Raw genomic sequence first — 22,830 nt, forward strand, 5'->3', positions numbered from 1 at the left:
TTTACAGTCAAGGACGTAAGCCTTACTAGTCATGTTTCATTAGCATTTCTGATCCATTGGCTGTACCCATGATCAGGCACAATAAATAGATAGCCCATCCGGACCAACACTCTGAACTATCTGTAGGACAGAATCTGGTGCTCTAGCCTTTTTCCCCAGTTTCAGGATGAAGTTGTTATGAAACTTGCTGATGATACAGAATAGAAACACAAAATTGCCTCTATTTACTGAAAACGCTTGAAACCACCTGCTGAAGGGGTGTATGCATTCATTTTGAGTTAGGTAGAAATCATAGACTTAGGAAGCTGTGGCAGTGCTGCAATCTTTTCTGTTGCACAAAATTGTATCATTGAAGCTTCACTTGATGCAGTTTAAACTGTTAAATAGGTTGCTGCTTAGTTTCATCTTTGGAAATGATCAAGGTTTCCAGCTTACCTTGCATTAAGAAATACGGCAGTGTTTGAGCAGTACTTCCCACAGGTCAGACAACTTCAGGGATGAGGATAAAAATGGAGCATAAAAGCACCAGGGATAGTATAGGTTCATCTAATATTTCTCCTCCAGCAAGATGAGCTGGTTCAGGTAGTGTGACAGTGAGCTGTAATTACAGCTGTGAGAAAATAGCTGTGTGGTTTTGTCTGTGGCAAAGGCTTTTAAAATTTTCTTTAAAAAAAAAAAATGAAAAGAGGGAAGAAGTGCAGGTTTTGTTTCTATTTCAGCATGCCTTCCTTTCAGGTACTTGTTTACTTCAAATAATAGCCTTGCTTAATGTAGACCCTTTATAGGATGTTAGACCTTTAAGTAGTCAGAGTCAGAGGCTATAGCAGTCTCTGTCCTTGAATACAAGTAAGCTGTTGGTGTATGGAATAAAGGGAGTATGTACAGATATGATAGATTCCTTAGTGCATTCAGGGAGGAACTGCAATGGGCAGAGGCCCCAGGAATAATCGTTTTTCGTAAGAGTTTTTTAATCTTTGTGCAAGAGATAGAGAAAAAACAGTGAACTGTCTGGGATCTACACGAGGATAGGAATCTTGTTCTCCGGTTATTTGAGCAACAGCATATGAAGTACTTGTTTCAGATGTAAGTATAGGCAGGATGGAGAGTATAAAAATCTAGACCAAACGGGGGCTTCCCCAGAAGACTACTTATGAAATAGATGGAAGAAAGAAAGAAAAAAAAAAAAAAAAGAAAGAAAGAAAAAAAAGAACTCCCCAGTCAGTGAAAAAGTTTCAGATGTTGAGTCTATGTTGTGCCTATAATCAAGCAAGGTTGAACAAATGGCTCAGGCCACTGAGGATGAAAGACATTGAGTAAGGGACAATAGCAAGAAAAGAAATGGGCAGTTCATGTGAGCATCTCATTCAAGAAAGGAGAAATAGGAAGGAGTACATGTCATTAAAGAAAAAAATTTCCCCCAAACCAGGCTTAGTAAAGGCAAAAGGCTTGGAGATTATTTTACACACCTCATTTTGTTACCAATAACCTCCGTTTGGTGTCTGGACTCAGACAGATGAGTGCCTTAAAGCCCAAAAGGTGCAATTTTTGTGATACCATTGTTGTCATCATAGATCAAGAAAAAGAAGAGAACATTTTTGTGAAGCTGAGCATTATTATTCAGATATTTCTTATCTTAGTTTTGAGGGCAAGCAACAGATGAGAAGTAAAGTAAATTTGACAGTAAGTTATAGCTCAAGCACATGATTTCTCATCCCCTTCTCCCCTCTTAATCAAGACCCAAATGTGACTTCTCAGGCATGTTTCCGATTCTCATTTCTTAATGTAATTATAGCTTGGTTTTGTTTTTCCTTTCTTTGAAAAAGAAAATTTATACTGAGAAAAACAGAATTAGAAACTGTGGGTGAGAGGGGAAGCATTTGGGGAGAGCTTGCTGAGAGACAGCTGCTTGACTATGGCCTCAGGGGAGCCACTCACTGTAAAGGAAGGTTTCAAAGATGAGAGGAATTCTGAGTGTCTTGGAAACAGAAGCCAGTTTCATAAATGAAATAGCTTCAGAGTCCTACACCACTTAGTGTCTGGGGAAAATAGCAAAATTTGAGTGCAGGAGGGCCACATGCCCCTGCAAGTTGTTTATCTGTGTTTACAGTCCAGCACACCAAAGTAAAAACTGAAGAAGCAGATGGCCCTGGGAAGAGAATAAAACCTGACAATTACTTGATAATATAGACATACAATCCTGTGTTTTCTGTATCTTCACTATTAGGTCTTTAAGTAACACCTACTTGGTCATGCGAAGACTCATCTCAGTATCATGATGTGCTGCACTTGCTCTTTACTGTGAGTTTTCCAAGGAGGTGTCTATTTTGTAATTGTCAAAGCCACACAAACATTTAAGGAGGAGGAGGACAGATACTCATCTCTTTTCAAGACTTTGTGTTGTTCAAACTAGACTCTACGTATAACTTCCCATACCTAGTTGGTTTTGCTCTTCCTTCAGGGGTTTTAGTACATGACTAGGATCCAGTAACTGGATACTGCCTATTTGAAAATATACTTTAGTTTGCTTAGTTTTGTTTCTCCGGTTTTTGTTTTCTCTGATGTTTTTTCCTCTTCTGCTCTTTCTTTATATTTACCTCTTAACACAAGCCAAAGCTAAGCAGCCAGGGATGGGACATAGCATTCCCTCCACAATGCATTTCAATTTTTCAGCAGAAAAGATTTCAAGTAGTTTCAAATTAACAGTAAATAGCTGGACGTAAAACACCTCCATGCTCTTATATTAGGCAAGATCATTTGGCACCTCTGAAAGCACGCTTCTTGCTGTTTGTCATTTAGAGTCTGGTGAGTGTGTTAAGGACGATAACAAGAACTTAATTGCAAAGTGGGACAACTGCAACTGCTCTTTTGTTCCTTTGAGTGCTGTTTGAGTAGAGAGGCAGTGGAAAAGCCTACTCTTTTCCAAATCTTTAATGGTCTGTGGGCCTTAAAAGCAATGTGAAGCTGCACAGGAAAAGGTTTGGTTAGTGATGTGCTTAGGTGTGTTTGATTTGAAGAAAACAATTAACCCAGAAATGTATGGGAGGGGTTGGTTAAATTGATTAAAGATCCTAGGTTAAGGGACGGGAAATATGAATATTTGGCCCCACGCACACTGGTCTGCATTGTACAGTCAAATTTTCTCTCGTGGCAGTGGCTGAAATGTGCAATGATGTGCTGAAGTTATGTGAATTTGAAATAAACATTAACCAGTAAAGGGATTGTGGTAAAAGTCAATTTCCACACACTCAGCTTCCAGTAACGTTACTTTAGCTGGTGTTAACATGGGAGAGGAGAGGTGTGCTCTTATCTTTTTGCCATAGTGCTGAGTTAAAAAACAGAGTCCTTGGACAGAATTCAGAAATGCAGTGGTCTGGGAAGACCACAACTGTCCAAAATGAGGTGAGGCACCCTCCCTTGCAAGTGTCTCTTAAGTTGATTGCTCTTTTCACTACTGTCCGAGCAAGGAGAGAGGATGACCCCAGGGTGTGACATACTGATGAGTGCCTATGGTAGGGCAGGCTTGGATGAACAAGGGGATCTGATTACCTGCTAGTTTCAGGAAGCTGTACAGAATCCTCAAATCTGTGTTAAAAAAAAGAATCTGCAAATTTTCTCAGGTGTATTTGTTCAACCTTTGGCCTGGCTTTTGCTGTAGCTCTGCTTGCATTGATTTTATTTTATTCTCTCTTCCACAAAGAGTTTGAGTGTTTGGATTGGATGCCTTCTTTTCTGCCTTTTTAAGTACTTTTTCTTATATTATATATTAGATTTTCCTTGACCAGCTTGTCTATGGCCGTACTGTGTTGGTAGATTTTGTAGGTGAGCAGAGAACAGAATGCAGAAAAAGAAATGAGTAAAATATGTTGTTCGTAAGATGGACTTTGGTGTAGATGATAGCTTTCCAGATTTCAGATTTCATCCTCTAGCCACAGGAAGTCTGTTTGAATTAATTTGTTGACATAATGCTATAAGAACATTTATAAATACATTCCTCAGAGAGATGTGAAGGGAGCTGTAGTCTTTCATTTTTCAAAATGAATCTATCTATCTGCTTATGCCGGCTGTTTGTTAGAGCTCGCAATGTGGTCAGCACCAGAAGGTCCAGGATGCTGTATTGCCCTACAGGCTCTCAGCACCCCCTGGCTTGGCGTCTCTAGCATTATGGTGAGGAGAAGTAAGGAGATGGGTCCAACTGCTGTGCTGTATGTTTCACCCAGGAGAACATGTGCTCGGAACACATTGAAGGAGATGCCCAAGGGTCACAAATGCTCTTGGATGTCAAAGAAATGTATATGCAACAAACTGAAAACGAGATGAAAGGCTGGCAGAAAGACTTAAAGTCCAAAGTGAGAGCCCCAGGACATTTCCTTACAGACTGTTTGAAATCTTAGATAATTTAAGTGAAATTTGTGGAGAAGTATGAAGTAAAAGGGCCTTGGCTGGATTGTAGCATATGTTCCATATTGCAAGGCTGCCTGGAAATGGATGCAGTGTATGCTACTCGGTGAGCTACCACTCTAGATGAGAAGTAATGAGATTCGTTTAGTGTTGGAAAGGCAGACAAGACAGGTAAGAAAACATGGTGAAGCTTCCGGACTGAGTATGTTAATAGGAAAGTGCTAAAACATGAGAGAAGTTGGAGAAATTCTTCTAGAAAAGTTAGAATAAATACTACCTATGCATTCTTGAAGAAAAAAAAAAAAAAAAAGGCAGTCTTTTTACAGGTTAATTTGGAGAAGAGTCCCTGTACTCTTTCCTCCTCCATGACTAGAAAGACAGGCTCAGTGACCAATTCAAAAAGGAAATGCATTTTTTTTCCAGCTCTAAAAGCTTAGCTTTTCACAGTGGAAAAGTGTTCTGTGCGCTGTTAGTGATCTCCCTCTTTATTGTAGTGTGTGACACAAAGACGATGAAGGATTAGGTAGCACTGGAAAAACCGGCCAGCAGCCATTAAAAATAGTGTGTTTCCCTCTTGTGTGAGGTAGAGGATGGGGTGTATGCCATCCCTGAGGACATTAAGGTGCTTTTGGTGATGGCTCTGTTTATGTTAATAGTACCAGGCACAGTGGAGAAGAAAACACTCTGTTCTTGGGATGGGAAAAATAGATCTGTAAGAGGAAAAGGGGAGTGCTCTGCTTAATGTGAAGCAAATGAACAAATGTAGCTTACGTTGGACCCATTTTTTTTATTATTATTTTAATGTCCAGATGGTGTACCTTATTCTCTATTCCTTTAAAAAACATTATCTATTTAATTGCACTATAACCCATACCTGAAACCAGAATTCTTTGTAACTGGTAAGTAAAAAACAACAACAAAATGATGCAAACAACACAATAGGACACTAGTTGTGTCTGTGTCTTTAAGAAAATAAAGGCATGTCCTGGTCTCCAGCCCTGCTGTCCCCAGGGTTGAGGAGCAGTGAGGGCAGACGGAAAACTCCCTGGGTCCTCTCTTCTCCCATGGGCTGAAACTCTGGCAGGTGCCAGCCTGGGAGTCTGGCTGACTCTTCCAATAAAATCACCCTTTAGACTTTCTTTATTACAGATCTTAGTTCACCCACAGCTTCCTTGGGCTTTTTCAAATGCCTTCATCTATGTTCCATTCTCCTATATATTTCAAAAGACAAACAGCAAAAACAACAACAAAAACATGACACAACAAAGTGAAATACGTCCACCAATTAATGAAACCTTTGGACAGCTTCTTAAGAAAGAGCAAGGTTCACCTGGAACAAGGCCATTGGTGCAGACTAGTTAAGCAGCAGATGCAACTAAGCTTTCCTATTGTAAAATATTGATAGCCAAAATGCCTTGCAGCAGGGTAATATCAATGCCTTGAAAACAGTAGGAAATCAGAATCAATTTAACTGATATGTTGGCAAGTGTTAACTGCATTTTATATGCAGCCTTGATTCTTTGATGAACACCCAGTTTTGCTGCAGAAACAATTTGCTTTTAGACTCAACATCATAAACAGAGCGGAAGTAATTGCAATTAAGATTGTTCTCCAACTTTCCAAAGCTGCTTCCAAAATCAGGCCAATAACATCGTGTGCTTGACAGACTGTGTCTTTCTGTGTACCTTCTCTAAGAAAGTTCCTATTAATGGTAAAGAAAAAAAAAAGGGGGGGGGGGGGGGGGGGGGGGAATAGGGGGAGATAGAGAAATGCTTGTTTTTGTAACGTTTTAGAATGGCAGCTGATATTTCAGTTCCAATAAAAACAGGCGAACATATTCAGTGCCACCACTTTATCATTAATTTGAAAGTCAGACAACAAGAATGTCATTTAAGATAAATATTAAGGATGACAAAAAAATTCTAGGTAACCATTATTAAAATACATGTTTTTCTGTTTTCTTTTCCTGACTGTGTAGACTAAACTCTGGGTTCCAACGCTCACATAAAAAGGGGTTGTTAGCGCTCTTTCTTCCTGTAATGTAGACATTAGAGAGGTAAGGAGTGTGAGATGCCAGTTTTCATTCTAGTTCTGCTAAGCTCTTTGCTGTCAGGAAGAGTCAAACTGTTTTGCTTCCCGTCTGTAGAAAATTGTCAGTTGATAGGTGAAACTTCAGGAATAATTAGTGAAAGTAGATGTGTAAATTCCATTGGGGGAATCAATCTTTCACAAATATATTTAAATGAATGCAGTGTCCTTTTCTTTGAACAGTGGCAGGGTGCAAAAAATTATTTTGGATTCCTTTAATGGCATCTAGAAACCTATGTTGCCTCTTTAAAAATAAATTACAGCATACCCCACTGAAGGAATCACAAAGGGAGAGAGTGATATTTAAAATTAATGCAAAAAATTTCTCCAATATGTCTACAGCTGTCAAAAATACATTGAAGATAAGCCAAACATGTTTCAAAACACTTTTGGTAATTCGAAGATATCTCAAGTAATTTTTCCTCCCAAAGTAAATCTTTAATGGACCTGTACTTTTCCCTAAAAATAATGTCTTTCTTTTTTAGATCCCTCCCTTCCTTTCTCTTCTGCCCTCCCCCTCCCTGAACCAGCAATCCACAGAAAACAGATATTTAGTGAAATCTGCAAAGATATGTGGCTTTAATATTTTTTTTTTTACCTAGGCTTTGTCTTTTGTGCTTTTATTCATTCTTTTCTTTGTTTTTTAGTTATAAGAGGGAAAGAAAATGGAAGATAGAGGCCAAAAATGCTAAATATTTGCTTTAGGATTATTGGGATACTGATGATCAGTTTCTTTAATAATTTTTTACATTGTGATGCCCTGTATAGACATATGAATATTCCCATGGGAATACGGAGCTTACATGCTGCATTGTTAACTAAAAAGTGGTAACACTAATTGGAAGTCACCTGTATGGCCCATTTTGTGTAAACATTATCCATTTTGACAGGTTCCTCTTTGTATTGGAACTCCTATTGTACTAAACATCTGCAGTCTACTTTATCTTCAGTGTAATTTATGAACACTTACAAATTAACCCTCTTAACATTTGTATAAAGGAAGGTAGCATTAATTAATACCTGCCTGTCAATGGGAGAATGTTTGGCTTTAGATTTTGAGTCCACAGAAGTGCAGAGGTTACAAATCTCGGATCACATCCTTCTTTGTGTGGTTGTACAGTACATTTGTAGTGCTGCCTGCCTATGTAGCACTTGAACCTTTCAGGGTTTTGAGTGTCAAATTCATGCGTAGTGCTAGAACGTTTAACATAGTAAGACCATGGTGCTAAAAACACTTACCTACAGATGGAGAGAGAGATATATTTCCTATAGTTCATGGATGTGTACAAAACAATTACTCTTTGTTGAAGAAACTTTGAAAAAATGGATGTCAATATTCTTTGCAAAACTGTAACTTAAAATAGTATTATCAGCAAGGTGTTTCTATGGGAAGCCACAACCAACTGAAAGCCATAACTCTTCCTTATTAAGAATTTGTGCTAACCCGTATTAAAATCAATGGAGAGACCTTTCTGGCTCCAGTAGGTACAGAATCGCTCAATAAAATGCAGAAAATACCCACAGGTTATTATTGTTCAGTCCATAAAAACAGTCAGCCAAGAACTTACTGTTTTTCAAAATGTAATGTGTGTACATGTGCTTCAGTACTTTTAAAAGCACTGGGGGATCCCGCTTCTTCAATAGGCTGTTCACTGGAGTCAAACATTGGCAAACAACCCTCTGGGCTCAGGAGCTTTTACTAACAGGCTTTTGTTCACACCTGCTAAGCCATTTAAATTTCATATGAAGAACACGTCTAAGATCTCTCTGCCGAGCTGCAAAGAAATGTCAAAGAACCCAAAGTGTAGTTCCTGAAAACATAAAGGAAAGTTCACAATACAATCACAGTGCATTAAAATGTTCCAGGATTTTAAAGCCAGGAGCCATTTCAATTCATTGGGGTGACTGCCTGCTTTGTGAAGGCGTTAGGATTTTTCACCCAGTCATTTTTGTACCAAGTCCAACAGCTTGGAGCGGAGCAAGATAATATCTGTAGAAGGGCAGATTTTATTTTTATCTATGTGCTTCAACTGATAGTGAAATACTATACGTTTCTGTAGTTAATCATCCTTGCTTTTTAACACAGATCTTTATTTCAAATTTCAGCAGGATCTTGCTATGCCTTTGTCTGAAGAATTAAAAAGTCTTCAACCCAAACTGACTCATCCTATGGAGACTTTGTGCAGAGACTGTACGTGGAAGTGGGAGTGTTAAAAGATGTATGTATATGTATCTTTGGTCATTGAAATATGCCATGCAATGAGTGCTTTACATTTTAAAGTGAAATTAGAAGAAATTGTTGCAGATGTGGGAGTATGTTACATAAATGTTAGCCTATCAGAGCTGTGTTTCTTTGGAAGAAAGACTTCAATGTTTCATTTACAATCATTTTGGTTTTACTGGCCCATCAATCTATGCATACAGAAGAAGTAAAAAAAAAAATGTACACAATGACCACATTGTAATGCTCCATTGGCAGTTAGATTTTCAGCGAATTTAGTTCCTTTCTGTCCGGGACAAATCCAGGGACACTACTGTAGGGGCTGGATTTTTTGTGTAAGATGAGGTAAGGTGATGAAGAAGCTACTGAGACCACCAGTGTATGTCACAAGGGCCATCGAAAAGACCTGGCTGTCTGCTGAGAGTCAGCTGCTTCTTAGGGGTGGCTGCAGGGAACCTGAATGGTCCTACCAGAACTGCTGCTGACAGGGGGGAGGAAGAAGCCAGCTCCTGAAGTCTCTGTGGCTTCTTTTCATGCTGGGTTTGCCTCTGGAGCAGTTTCAGTGTATTACTGTTCACCCCACTTAGCTATCGAGCCAGCAGATTCCTGTAAACGAAGGATAACACTGCAGCTTGATCCTCACCTATAGGAATAGATGGCTTGTTTCCCTGTGTTTATCAGAACAGTTCCTAATGGTGTCTTTTAGTCCTGTATTTAGTTGAGGCCTAGATGTCCCAAGTGTGCATTTGTTCCCTTGGGAGATTATTTCACAGCCCAATGCACTTGTGTCAGGGAGAATTCCCTACAGTTTAGTCTGACTTTATTTTTAAAGACAGGTGGAGTTTCTACCTTGCACTGGAATAAATACGTAAGCATACTGAACTTTCTGCAGTACCTTGAGTTTGATTCAAAAGATAGCATAACCAGTCAATACAGCTCTCACGCACATCTGCCCTCCAGGTCTTGGCTGTTCCCAGTTTCCCTAAAGCATCCTCCTCTTTGGAATTATAGCCCTGCCAACTCAAATTGCAAATACATTTCCCTTGTGTTTATAAACTCAGTAAGTGGGGCATATCTTCCTGTGGACATAATGCCTGGTTTCATAGTTACTGGATCATTTTAGAGATTCCCTTCAACCAGCTCAACTAATGGCTGCATTTATCAGGAGATTGGTCTGAGCTTAAAACAAACAAACAAACAAACAAAAAAAACAACCAAACAGAAAAAACCACCTTCACGGATTCGGAAATGATTTTATTCAGAAACTTCAAACATTGCATTGACTTCCTGGAAACCAAGAAGTAAAACAAATGAGTGTTCATCAGCATGCTGGAAGAATATCCCACTGGGGAATTGCAAGGATGGAGTGGCCAAACCAAATGCTACCTACAGATTCCCAGAGTATACAGGTAACATGGAGGTCCCTATAAGCTCTTTCTGTAGAATGCAATAACTCAGAGATGGAGATGTGGTAAGGAGAAGTTTATGACTCCGTTCTTTCTATGGGAAAAATGGGCCCAGATTTTGTCTCCACTCAGTACATTTTACCTGTATTTTTCTCCAGCTTGTTTTTATCTTCAGTATTGAGACTTGGATGAAGCAGAATAAAATTTTCCAAGTTAAGATATGCCTGAGTATTTAATCTTCTACATGATAACCTGCCCAAAATGATTCCTTTTTAAGAGCAGCCCATGATGATGTGGTAATCTTCCATTCTGGGATGAAGAATGTTTTGGAGATGGCAAATGATTTTTCTCTGCACTGTGCATTGCACAGCAGACTGGAAAAAGCTCCCACAGAGCATTAGGGAGAACAGATCCTTTACCACTCTAGGTGCTGTCAGAAATTGCCGTCAGAAATCAAGATTCCTCTGATGACACATGAGTGGTAGGTAGTACTCCTGATTTGGATTGCAGTTTCAGAACAACGTATATACATGGCACCTCCCGTTATTTTTTTTATGTTGCAGGACAAAGAGCTGGTTTCTGTGCACACAAAAGAGCAGAGATGAGTTAAGGCAGGTGGGGGAACCCCAGAGGTGCCCTGCTCAGGGTATTTCCACTCACATTACAGGAGAGCCATTAGTCCTCTGAGGGCCCAGAGAAAGAAAGCCATCAGTCCAGCTGCCCACAGAAGGAAACAGAGAGGCACCGAGCAGCCGGGAACCCAAATAACCCATCAGAGAAAAGAGGTCCTGCCCAGACCCCCTCAGGGCGTCACAGGAGGAGATAAGGGAAAAAGCTCTTGAGGGCACCTCACCAACCGAGGGGGCTATGCTTCGGGGTTAGGTCTCATTCATAAGGGGACCTGGGCCAGCTGCTGGCATGGGGTTGTGGCCTCCAGGGCTGCAGCCTCCAGGGCTGCTCGCCTGCCCTACTGCCAGCAGCTGGGAGACCAAGGGTCTAAGGCCAGTGACCAGCCCAGCTCCTGCACTGCAAGTGTATGTCAGTATTTCCCACTGATGCACCATCAGCCAGATCAGACGGAGAGGGGACCAGGACGAGGCCGTTAGGGCTTGTGTGAGTGCTGTGGTTTCTGTCTTTACCTCTGTGGCCGGTGGTGTATTCATGTATAGATGTGCTCTGTGTGTGTGTGTGTGTGTTTGTGTGTGTGTCTACGGAGCTGCTGGGGACACATACAGCTGGTTGGCCCTGGGGACATGGACCTGCAGTGGCCTTGCAGCTGTTGGGCTGCTGGGTTTGGCAGACTACAACTCTTCTTGTGCTGGTTTGTCTTGCACGAAATCCATTCCTGTTTTTACACTTGCTTTGTTAGCACCAACTGGTTTCAAAGCCAGTTATTAATTTTTATGTGTTTGCAGTCCATGTTAAATGTTTTTTTTTTTTTTTTTTTTTTTTTTTGTGGTGGTGTTCTTGGCAGTCTTAGCAAAATGAAGAGCCAAATACAAGTGTATTCAGGAACAGTAAAAATGGCCCTAGGGTCTTTTTATGTATAGACCAAAACAATGTGGACAGGTAAAGCCCAGATTCTGGGACTGACACAATCCCTGAGAATCTTGAGAGCAGATACCTTAAGAAAATTGGCTTTGAGTCATTAGAATTACACACAATTTTTAATCTTATAAAGTAGTCCCACCTAAATAACTGAAACTACTCACATATTTCGGTGCTCTGGACCCTGCAAAAATCAGCTTTTCATCGTCAGCCTTTTGATTGCCACTGAGAATGTGTGTAATTTCCCCAGATCAGTGCTGTTTGATTAATTTCATGTGTATTGTTGGGAGGGAGGGGGAGGACTCCTGTATGTTACAAGTGGATGAGTGGTTAGCTGTGCATATTCTCTAGCTTTCTAGCTTGGTTTTTACTAACAGCTGTACCTCCTAGACCCAAAGCTCTGTTACTCATCTTGCCTGCAGCACCTGCAGTGTTAACAACTGGTGACAGTGAGCTCTGCACCTGCAGCCTCCCTGCTTCTAAACCCTCTTTCACATGCTCTGCAGCAACAATTGTTAAGACCAAGTTAACAAACTCTTCAAATGCCACAGCCATGCACCTCAAAAACCTGAGCACCCACTTTAAGCATTTTGTGTGTTTTTTTTTTTTTAATATGAGGAAGCTTATATTGTCTCCTGTGAATTATTACATATAGATGAAATGCAGCTACAGAGATTTTTTTTTTAAATAAGCTATTGGCTTTCCATTTTGTCATAACATCATGCTTCCTGCTTTCTCTGACACCTCAGCGCAGTGCAAGAGTGGTGTGAGGGAGCATGAAATCAGGCATTTCAGCTTTCCTGGTGATCTGATTCTACCCCTTATTTGCTGCATAGTCTGGATGTTCTGAGGAGTGCTGCTGCAGTAACAGCTCTCAATAAAGCTCCGAACAGGTCTGAGACCAATGCTGGGGTGTTGCCCTCAGTGCAGTCAGACTTGCACAAGGTACTGGGCAGGAGCCTCTAAAAATTCATTCCCAGTTGCAGCATCTCAAATTCAAATCCCCACAATTCACTGATGACATTAAAACACCTTGGCCATTTTGCATAGCAGCATTGTGCTTTAACGTCCATTTACATGTCAAAGTTATTTGTACACCCTTTTTGCATCTCAAATCCAGCTACAATACTTAATGGAGCAAAAAGCATCAGAACAAAATGGTTTCATTTCTTCTCTTCAAAGGTTCTTTGTGGTTTTGAAGAGAACAAACACCAAGTTTTTTTGCCATGCTCCAACAAAACAAACAAACCCACCCAAATATGATGTCTTTTCATCACTTTATGCAGGGAAGATGCTGGATGTCCTCTTTCTGTGGGGGTCAGTATTTCCAGGCACCAAATCAGTAACCACTGAGATGGAGTTTTATGGCAGATGCCCCTGACGACTCCAAAGTTTGGTCCCCATAGCGGTGCCTGCACCTCTTGGTGGGGCCAGGTACCCATGCTCGGCATCCCCCCCTCCTCACCCCGCTCGTCTGCAGCCGTGGGAGGAAGCGGCCAGCGAGGCGAGGAAGCAGAAGTACCTCCCTGTGCTGCTCCTCCCCGCCTCAGAGCCCCGCAGCTCTCGGGGTGCAGCACAAGCCGGGCTGCAAGCCTTGAACGCTCCAAAGCTTCTCCCCAGCTGTTAGGTGCCAGACACACATGCTGCCTTGCGGTGGACCATGGCATCTACCCTCGAGAAGTTCATTCATTCTTTGGACCCCAGAAGCCTTCCCAGGGTCCTACAAATCCAGTCGGGCATCTATTTCCAAGGTGAGCAGCGCGTGCTTTTGGCAAGGTCTTGCAAGTCCTTCTTGGAAACCAGGTCCTCCCTGGGAGGGGTGGGGGATGGAGGTGGAGGGAGGATGCTGACAGACTTGTCTCCTGGCAGTTTCCCTCCAATTTTCCACCCCCATTGAATAAAGCAGTGTAAGGATGCTGTTGGGAAGAGTCTTTGGAATGATGTGCATCTGGTCTTCTAACAGGCTTCGAGGAAGGTGAAGTCATTAGTGCTCATCATATCCTGGAAACAGTACTGGAATGAGTCATGAATTTGCCTTGCGCTGGCTCAGAGCCGTCAGTCCAGAAATGGCGAATCACCTTGCGGAGGTTAATCAATTAATGCCAGTCCTGGCATTGGCATGGAGAGATAATCTCTGTCTTCAAAGTAAAGAAACAGTCCAGAAAGTGACCGTGAGGGACAATAAGGAAAAACATTTTCCTGAAGTTCTGAGCTGCATTTGAGGGTGCTTCAGTTGCATGCCAATACGAAGGGATGGGTATAAGCCAGATAGGAGTACCACGGGGGCCATATTTTGCTCTGTTTTTCTGCACTAGTTTTTGTTTGTTTTTTTTTTTTTTTTATTTACTTTTAATGCTGTTTTTATTATTGCTGGGCTGTGCTTTTACACAAAATAGAATGGAAGGATGGTAACGAGGCTTGCACTGGAGGGAGAAGTTCCACACTTGGTCAGGGCATAAGACTGCATTTAATGACAGTGAAAACACCATGTCAAGCCTGTGTATCAGTCTAGGAAAAGTAGGTTACCTGCTTGTCACTGCAGATCAGTGGTTTGCAGAGGGATTAAGTGAGGCCCTGATGTAAATAAATGTCTTAGCAGGACCGTGCAGATTTTACAAATTCCTGGCAGCCAGGGGAGAAAGAGGGTAAACTTAAGCTCACACTACATAAAACAGAGGGTGCTTTATGATATGATCTCAAGCTTCAGGATCCACAATATTTACATTTACATCACTCTAAAAATCCCCGTGCTGCCCCATAGTAGGAGGAAAGAGGAGCTGTGGCTGTGGAAAGTTTTCTGGCCTTGGGCAGGCGGGAGGACGGGAAGGGCACAATTCAGCCGCAAGCATGGTAGGCTGCCGTGTTCTCCTGACTGCCCGATCTGGCTGCTCGGAAACTGCACGGGGCCTGTGAACAGTGCTGATGTGCAAAAAGGCATTCTAGGAGATGAACTTGGCCAAAATTACCAGAAACTTTTGAAGATATTATTTTCTCATCTTCCCTCTCTTGTGGCCTGTTCAAATTGTACCGTGTAAAATGGCCCAAGAACTTGATTCCAGCTTGAAATGAATGAAAGTCTTGATGAGGAGGCTGCTACCTAGGTGATGAATTTAAAGACCACGTTTTCAAGTTGGTGTAGCCACCATATTTGCCTCTCTCCATACACCTAGAAAGCAGAGGTAATATAAATACAAGACGTAAATTTACATGTGTATATATGTGTGTATACACACACAGAATACCATGAGGTACATACATAGGTACAAAATGCTAAAATAAAAATACAGCAGCCCTGCTGTCAGCAGGTTTCTGGGTCCCTCCAGCTGCATACTGCTGTTGTGGGTGGCAAAGCTCTACACGCCCCGAGCAGGGCGTATTTCAGTGCGGGCTTCCATTTACTGTGTAGGCCCTGGGGCACAAGGAGAAGGCAACGGTGGAGGCACAGCCCACGGCCCGCACTGTAGCGGTGCTCTCTCATGTGTGAGGAAAAGGCTCTTAACTGGCAACTGGCTCTAAGACAAGGGCTGCCCAGCCTGGGAGCAGGTGGCATGTGCCTCGTGCTGCTCTGGTGCTCCTTAAGCTGCCGGCAGCACCTCCTCTTCCTGCCCTCTGCTCCCGGTGGCTTCCCCTCATCTCGGCTCTCTGCCTCCCCACCAGCAGGCTAGGTGCCCCACTGGCACGCGTACCGGTGCATGCAGCACATGAGCAATCGTGAGCCTAGACATGAGCCTAGGTCTTTCCTTTTAGATGCAAGCCTACCTGCTACAGCGCCAGGTGGAGAATGTTGGAAACATGCTGTATGCACCCATTTTACCTTTAATTTCTCTACTGGCCAATACAAATTATGTCCCAACTGATATTAATGGAACTGTGATTTATTTAACTGTAGCTCGCAAAACTGCAAAATGCCTGTATAGACCCCTAAGCTACAGGCATTTGAAATTTTGCTATTGGTGATGAATGCTACAACATAGACTCCTCTCTGCGGAACAGTTCCCTTTTCTGTTCTTGGCTTGAACCAGAGGGTTGGGTTTCCTGTAAAGTTTTACCTTAGTGGTATGAGAGCAGCTGCAGTTGCAATGTTTTTCATGCCATACCTGGACTTTGGGGTGAGCTGAAGCCCCAGCCAGCTTGCCTTTGGCTGGAAGGTCAAGGTTTGACGGGCTGACTCAAGTTCCCATGTACTTCGTGACCTTTCTTTCCACCAGCGTGTGGCTGTATGGTCAGAGTCCCAGCCTGCAGTCACTCTCTGCGACTGTCTGGCGCTATGCAAAGTCAGGAAGATGGGTTTTTAGTAATAGTCTTAACTTCTTCTGAAGTGCTTTTCATTCATCATACTCAGTGCGCCATACAGAAGTAGGAAAATTATCATCATCCCTGGTCTGCAAACAGAAACACAGCTGAGAGGATTCTCGTGGTTCTGCCAGCCCCAGGGATACCTCTTGAGGCAGCTGTTTGGGACTCTGCAGTTCACTGTCCTTGTCATAATATCACCTCTGCAGAAACCAGACTGCTGAGGGAAATAGGAAGGCTGAGTATAAGATGAAAGCAAATTTGTCACATACAAATATCTTAGTAATCAGCACTGATTAGAAAGGAACTACAGTGCAGTCTGAAGTACATGACAATTTAATAGCTCATTAAAATATGCTATTAACAAATTAAACTGCTGAAACTCCATTGGAAACTGATTTGATTGATTGAATATCTTTCTTTGAACATTTTAGTAAATATTGACGCTTAGTGAGCTAAGTATTGTATGGCCACTGATTTTTACAGATAGCATGCAAGTATGAGCTTTAATCTTTATGTTGCAAAAATTCTGTCTGTTTTAATACTGATATAATTATTTTATGGGTAATTGAATTTAATATTCTGCAGGCTTAATTTAACCAGTGGCAGGATAGTAAAAAGTGTCAAACTTTAATTGTGAAAGATGTGGAATTGCTTGAGGCACCTATTCTGTTGGTGTTTCTTGCCACTAGCCATGTTCCGTACCCACAGCATTCCCAGTTTTTACTCAATCTAAATAAAAATCCCATGCTATATTTTTTATTCCCCTAAGGCGCACTTAGCTATGGGATTATCCCCAAGAACTGGGATTTATTATAGTATGGGGAGACTTGGTAGTTCCTCAACACAGTTAAGCTGCTCCAAAGCAGCACCTGCTGCTTAAATTGCAGTGCCAGAATGTCTCTTTATGATGGACCCATGAAACTCGTTGGGAAAGTTTATGCTGTACGCCCTTTCTATGGGGAGAAGGGATCTTCAAGGCAGCAGCCTCCACCTCCACAGGTCTGGGGTGCAGTGAAGCAGCAGGCTGCAAATGCAGTGCTCCGCTCTGCTCCCACTGCTGGGGGGCTGGAAATTTCCAGGTATCTCCGTGCAGGGAGCAAGTGGTGGGAAGAGATAGCAGTGGGGTCACATTCATACCCATGGCTGATGCCCTTGCAGGTCTAAAAGATGCTCAAGATTGCCAGGTGTGCATCCCCCTGCCCTGGGCAACCATTTGGTTCTCTTTGACAGCTGCGAGGGGTGATGCCAAACAAACCCCACAGGGACATGTTCCTTCTTTGGTGAATGTGAACAGCTCCATTTACACACCCTCTTTGGTGAACCATGAAGAACATGAACATGCTCAGGCTCGTGGTTACTCTTGGCTCTCCTTTGCTGTCTGTATATCCATGCCTGTTCGCTGTCTCTGCAGTTTCAATTTCACCCTTTCTGCTTCTGTTACTGGGAAGCAGCATCTTTCCACAGCGTGCTTCTGTGAGCCTTGCAGGAGAACCATGGTTTCAGCCATCCATCAGCAGAGCACTGCAACCAATTACAAAAAGTCCTGTTAACCCTGGAACTGCATCTAGGCAAACTGGATAAAAGAGGAATCCTCGTACATCATCTCGGCTGCCCCAAGTCGTATTTGTGCAAGAAATCATGCTCAACACTAACAGTTAGAAAACAATCATGTAGGATGGAATGATTTTTAATCCTTTTAAGGCAACCTGGAGGAAACAAACCCTGCTGGCTTAGTGTAAGAAGCCAGTGAGTCAATGAAAACTAGGATATGTAGTATTTAATACCCATGAATAAACCAAGCAAGCTTCCTCTTCATGATTAATAAAGGCACTTTATATTTAAAAAGCAAAAAGCAACCGACCAATCAACCAAAACCAAAAACAAAACAACAACAAAACCCACACAGTTTAAACAGAGGAAAAATTATGGACAACTTTGAACAGCTTTGATGAAGATAATCGGGGCTGTACTTCTTAGAAGTGGAAGATCAATAAAAGTGACCTGTGTTTTTACTGGGTGGAGTCTTATTTGAGTGAAAGAGTCAATGTGAGAATTGCATGAGAAATTGTAGAACTTACTTTGGGATACAGTGCTTGTGCTTGCTGATTTGTTTCATTTTTACAGAGATAGAAGCCAAATCTGTCTGTGAAAATGGAAGGGTTTCTTCCCTTGAACATAGTTATTTCCTTTCCTCTTGATTCAGCAGTTAGGAGTGAGATCCCTGGGTACAGCAGTAACAACAGATTGTTTGAATTCTCTTTTGTGGTCAGTAGTCAGAGGATGTTAGTAAATTTTCTCTATTAATATGTACCACTGAAACTCTCCTGTACTTGTTCAGACTGCTTCAAAAACATATTTTATTCTGAACAAGAGGGAAAGTGCCTTTCAATGAATGCAGTATTGCATTCGAATGAAACCTGACTTTTATGGGTCAGATATTGCTCATTTTATTCATGCTGCTGCCCTCAGTGGGATGACTCATCCAGATACAGTGTGAAAAACCTGACCCTCAGTAGTTGGCATTGAGAGGCAAAGACTTTTTGAGGTTCAGGGGTATTTTCTTTCTGCAAGATTCAGCTCTGAGCTTCTCTGTGGATGGCACAGCAGGTGGGTAGGATATCCAAAATACCTGGCTTATTTTGATGCAGGGATCTTCCCTGACATGCTGCAGGTGCCTGGGACATGCTGGTTTCCTGCAGGGGAGCAGGCTCCTCAGATGTTCTTGTTGGGGGTGGCCTCCAGGGATGGGAAGAGAAGGCATGCGGCAGGAGGAGCCATGCTTCCCTGAGCACCAGCCTGCTGTGCTGTAAAAATACCACGATGACTTTCACAAACCTGGGCTCTGGGGAGGTAAGGGGACAACTACAGCAAATGAGAGAGGTGGGAAGGTCCTGGTATAAACTCATGGTATGCCAAGTCCATGACCATGCATGTTGCTGAGTTTCAGGTCTTTAGTGGGGGTATTTTTTTCTTCAATAACTTTTCTTCCAGCCATGATTTATGCGTGAGGGGATGTGGCATTTGCCCAGGTTCGCAGTTTCTGGTTAGCTCCCTTGGGCAGACAGTAATGGGTCAAGGGGCAACGTGCAGTGGTCTCAGCAGGGAAGGTGCTTAAACTTGTTGCCATTTTGGGGCTCCATCTGTGGTGCTCCACACTCTGGCCTGATCTTGCAACTCAGTTTAAGCAGCCTTCTTAAACCCAGTCCAACAAAGTACAAATGTGCTATAAAATATCTACTTCATTAAGCATACTTTAATTCAAATTAATGCTGCAAAGCAAATGAATAAGACTAAATAAATCACAAACTGTTAAAACAGCAGTGATTTCAGAAGCAGCTTTTGACATTCTTTTTGTCACTACATTAATTCCAACTGGTGGGGGTAAAACCAACAAAAGGTCAAAGACGTTGCATTTGGAGCTGTGGTTTCACTTGCTCTTTCCATTATAGTGGGTACTGCACACACAAAAGCTGTGCTTCCACACAGCCCTCGGGGTAGATGAGAATCAGAAAAAAAAAAAAAAAAAAAGGAAGAAAAAAGCCATAAACCCATCAGGAAAGAAATAAATCAGAAACTGCAGAAGTAATTTTTTTTTTAAATTCCATTATGATTGAAATGGCTTAAAGCACTTGACATTTAAAGTTTGACTTTATATGGCTAAAGATAAATCTTGCAGCTTTTGTTTTTTGATGGTTTTGTGCTGGCAAAAATCAGACCCTCTGCAGCCTAAGCAGATAAGATCAAGATAGGATGCCCTCTTTTCAAAGAGCCTTTTGAAGGGAGTTTACCTTCATGGCAATTTAGCCATGGAGCTCCTTGGAGGATTTTTGTCCCAGACTGACCAAATGTACAGATTTTTGTTGCTTAGGACACTTTAGAAAGGGAAGACCTGTTAGAAAACCCAGTAAGTCACTCAGTCACTTGATAGAGGACTGGCTACGCAAACTCATGCCGCTTTCACAACCACCACAAATGCTGGGCCTCTGGAGCATCGTGTGGGCACGGGGGAGCTGGGATCACCCACTCTCAGTGGGCACACCTTCCAGGGGTAGGAAGGAAGGGGCGGATGAAAGCTTTGTGTGGTTTGCAGCTACTCTCACAGCCTGGGGTTGGGGAGAGAAGCTGGGGCATGCTTCGTTCTTTGCCTGCCATTGTGTATGTGATTTTCAACCTCTGTATTTTCCCCAGAAGCTATTAGTTTATGGGGTTCAGTAGGGAAAGTCCAGCATGCTGATTGTCCTCTAAAGTGCTTGGGAGATACTTGACTGAAAAAGACACGTAACTTTCTCTTGTCAGAAACAGGTTGCTTTTCCCTTCTGCTTCAGCAGAGTGTAATACCATTAATGCTATTAAGCAAAACTCTCCTCCCTGCAACTTAAAAATATATCTCACTTCTTGCTAAAGAGCGTAAACTCTGAACAATTGACTAACCCCAACATAATGCCCATAAAGAATGATATCTTTTTTATGGACTTTAATTATAGATGCATTATGCCCTTCATGTTACTTTGGGAGCCTGCAGCAGCCTTAATAAAACTGATTTTAACCGAGCTATGTCACAGCAGAGAGTAGGCTATTGTAATTCCAGTGGAATGGCTACGCCAGAGTGTTGTGCCTTTCTGTGAAAGCAGAATCATTCCAGCAGCCACTGAAACACAGGCACCTCTGATCTGGGAAGGCAGCACCCATATGGGCAACCGATGACAACATAATAGTGGAGAAAGGAACATTTGGAGAAGGACACTGGGACAAAGTTCTCCTCTTTCAAGACTTGTCAGGAGATCTGTCATCTCCCTGCAAAGCAGCCAGGCTCCTGGTTCTTTGGATCTTCTTTCATAGACCTTCAAGCCTGCCAGCTACAATGAATTCAGTGGGTGCTACTGAGAGATGAAAAGAGCGAATTCTTTCCTTCAAGGATGCAAACTCATGGGGCTGGGGAGTCAATGCCTATTGTTCGGCCTGCAAAGTTACTTGGTTGCGTTAGTAGAAAAGTGTGGCCTTTGTTGAAAAACAGAATAGTGGGTATTTGGAAGTGCTTAGCAGCACCCTGTAGCAGACAGGCTGTCGGACTGGGAGTCGGCCAGCCTGGGCTTGAGCTCCAGCCCTGCTGAATGGCCCTCTGTGCCCCCACGGTCAGGTCCTTTGTCTGGTGTGCATCGCTCTCCCTAGCCCTCCTTGCTGAAGCACCCAGACGTGTGTGACTAAAGGGAGTTATGGAGAAGTGATATATTATTGCTCTTTAGTCACGGACCTGATTTTAGGCAACACTCCCTAACGGGATCACTGAAGCATTCACTCCTAGAGCAGTCACCGAATGGGGCTCTAAGCTACTGGAAAGAAAAGGAGAAATATTACTGAGATGTTTGCTGTGCTGTTCTAACTTGTATTACAAGGTATTTCTCTCAGTGGTACTGTCACATGCCCTGACATGAAGAATGACACGATCCATCTCATGCATTAGCTATATTTATATCTTATCTTGTTGTTTTTAGTATGAAAAGACTCTTCTTGTACATTTAATAAGAAATAATTCAAATAAAGGGCTGATGATAGGGACGATGCTGGTGTGGCTGCTTAACATTCTAGGAAAGATGGAGGAGAAAGATGCTGAACCAATTGTTATGGTTGCTTTGATGTGATCACAGCAGTTGCTAATACAGATTGTCAAACTAGAGATGAGCTTATGAAAGGATAAAAATGTGTTTTTTATTGAACAAAGTAGCAATCCAGAAAAGGTGGTTTCAAAGGCAACAAGCTCTTTAATTACAGCCTTCAGGGGCATTGTTTGATCACTGTAAATAAGCTGCTTTATTCTGGGTTCTGCTAAAATGCTTTTTTGCACTATACTGCATACATCTTTCTCAAATCAAAAAGATTTGGTCCTTAAGTTTACTGGATTTACTTTTCAATGTCTTATACTTGCTTAGTGACTTGAATGGGAAAAACTCAGTGACTTTTATGTGCAACAGCAAATAAATGCACTAAAAGGTCCATTTTAATTTTAATTTTATTTTTTTAGTATATTTTGGGGGGGGGTCAACGTCACACAGACTGAATAAATTCTTTCAGGGTCATGTTGTCACACAGCAGGTATTTTCACAGTGTTTTAAGACTAATTGTTGTGGCTTTTAAAGGAAAAAGTATTTTTATTTTCCCTTTTGAAAACCATGCAGTTTCCCTCCCTCCCTTTTATCAGCACAAATATTTGCTGTAAATGCCTATATGACAAATCACATAGGTAACATTTTTCTTGTCTGAATGTAATCTTCATTGTACTATTCCAGGCAAACCGCCAAGCAAGGGCTAAAATCAGGACTAAGGCAATCTAGTTGCAGAGAAATATGTAATTACAATCAATACTGTATGTACAACTGCACCCCCCCCAAAACGGATCTGTTCTTGTATGGATGGCAGAGTTTCATTTTTTAATGTTTTTTTCTTTTATTTTAAATTTTATATTTTATTTTTTAATTCTGGTATCATTAAAAAGGAGGCTTTTACAAATGACAGTCTTGGTCTATTAGACATCCTCTTCCCAACCTCTCACCCAAAGAGTCTTTCAACCTCTTGGTATATTTCAAATGAATTTGCTGAAGGAGGAGGTAATTGCAGTCCTACAAGCTGCCAATGAAAATGGTCATATAGGTAGATACCTACCTATATACTTATCTACATATCTGTCAGTCCATTCATGTTTACGAGTATCACTACTGACAAGCTGTTGAAGGTGGGTCTCTGACTTCCTTAATTGATGGAAAATGCTATGACACACTTCCGCTGGTGGTTGTACAAGCATTATATCCAGCCTCTCTTCTGGGCTGAAAGGTACCTGTCCTGCAGCTATGAGTCCTGGGATATTTAGGCAATCTCTCC

The 22,830-nt window shown here is 42.0% G+C and overlaps 1 protein-coding gene across 2 annotated transcripts in view; it reads left to right on the forward strand.

The window, feature by feature from the left end:
- The first annotated feature begins 12,786 nt into the window (after positions 1-12,786).
- Positions 12,787-22,830, forward strand: part of THEMIS (thymocyte selection associated) — an 89,205-nt gene continuing 79,161 nt past the window's right edge. The window contains exon 1 of one of the 2 annotated variants that reach the window (XM_066994307.1): positions 12,787-13,412. In XM_066994307.1, the coding sequence (XP_066850408.1) occupies positions 13,322-13,412 (91 nt within the window). In that variant the 5' untranslated portion in view covers positions 12,787-13,321. The remainder of the gene's footprint in view (positions 13,413-22,830) is intronic. The other variant, XM_048065585.2, reaches the window with a different exon arrangement.

Source organism: Anser cygnoides, chromosome 3, assembly GCF_040182565.1.
Source record: "Anser cygnoides isolate HZ-2024a breed goose chromosome 3, Taihu_goose_T2T_genome, whole genome shotgun sequence".
Lineage (NCBI taxonomy): Eukaryota > Metazoa > Chordata > Aves > Anseriformes > Anatidae > Anser > Anser cygnoides.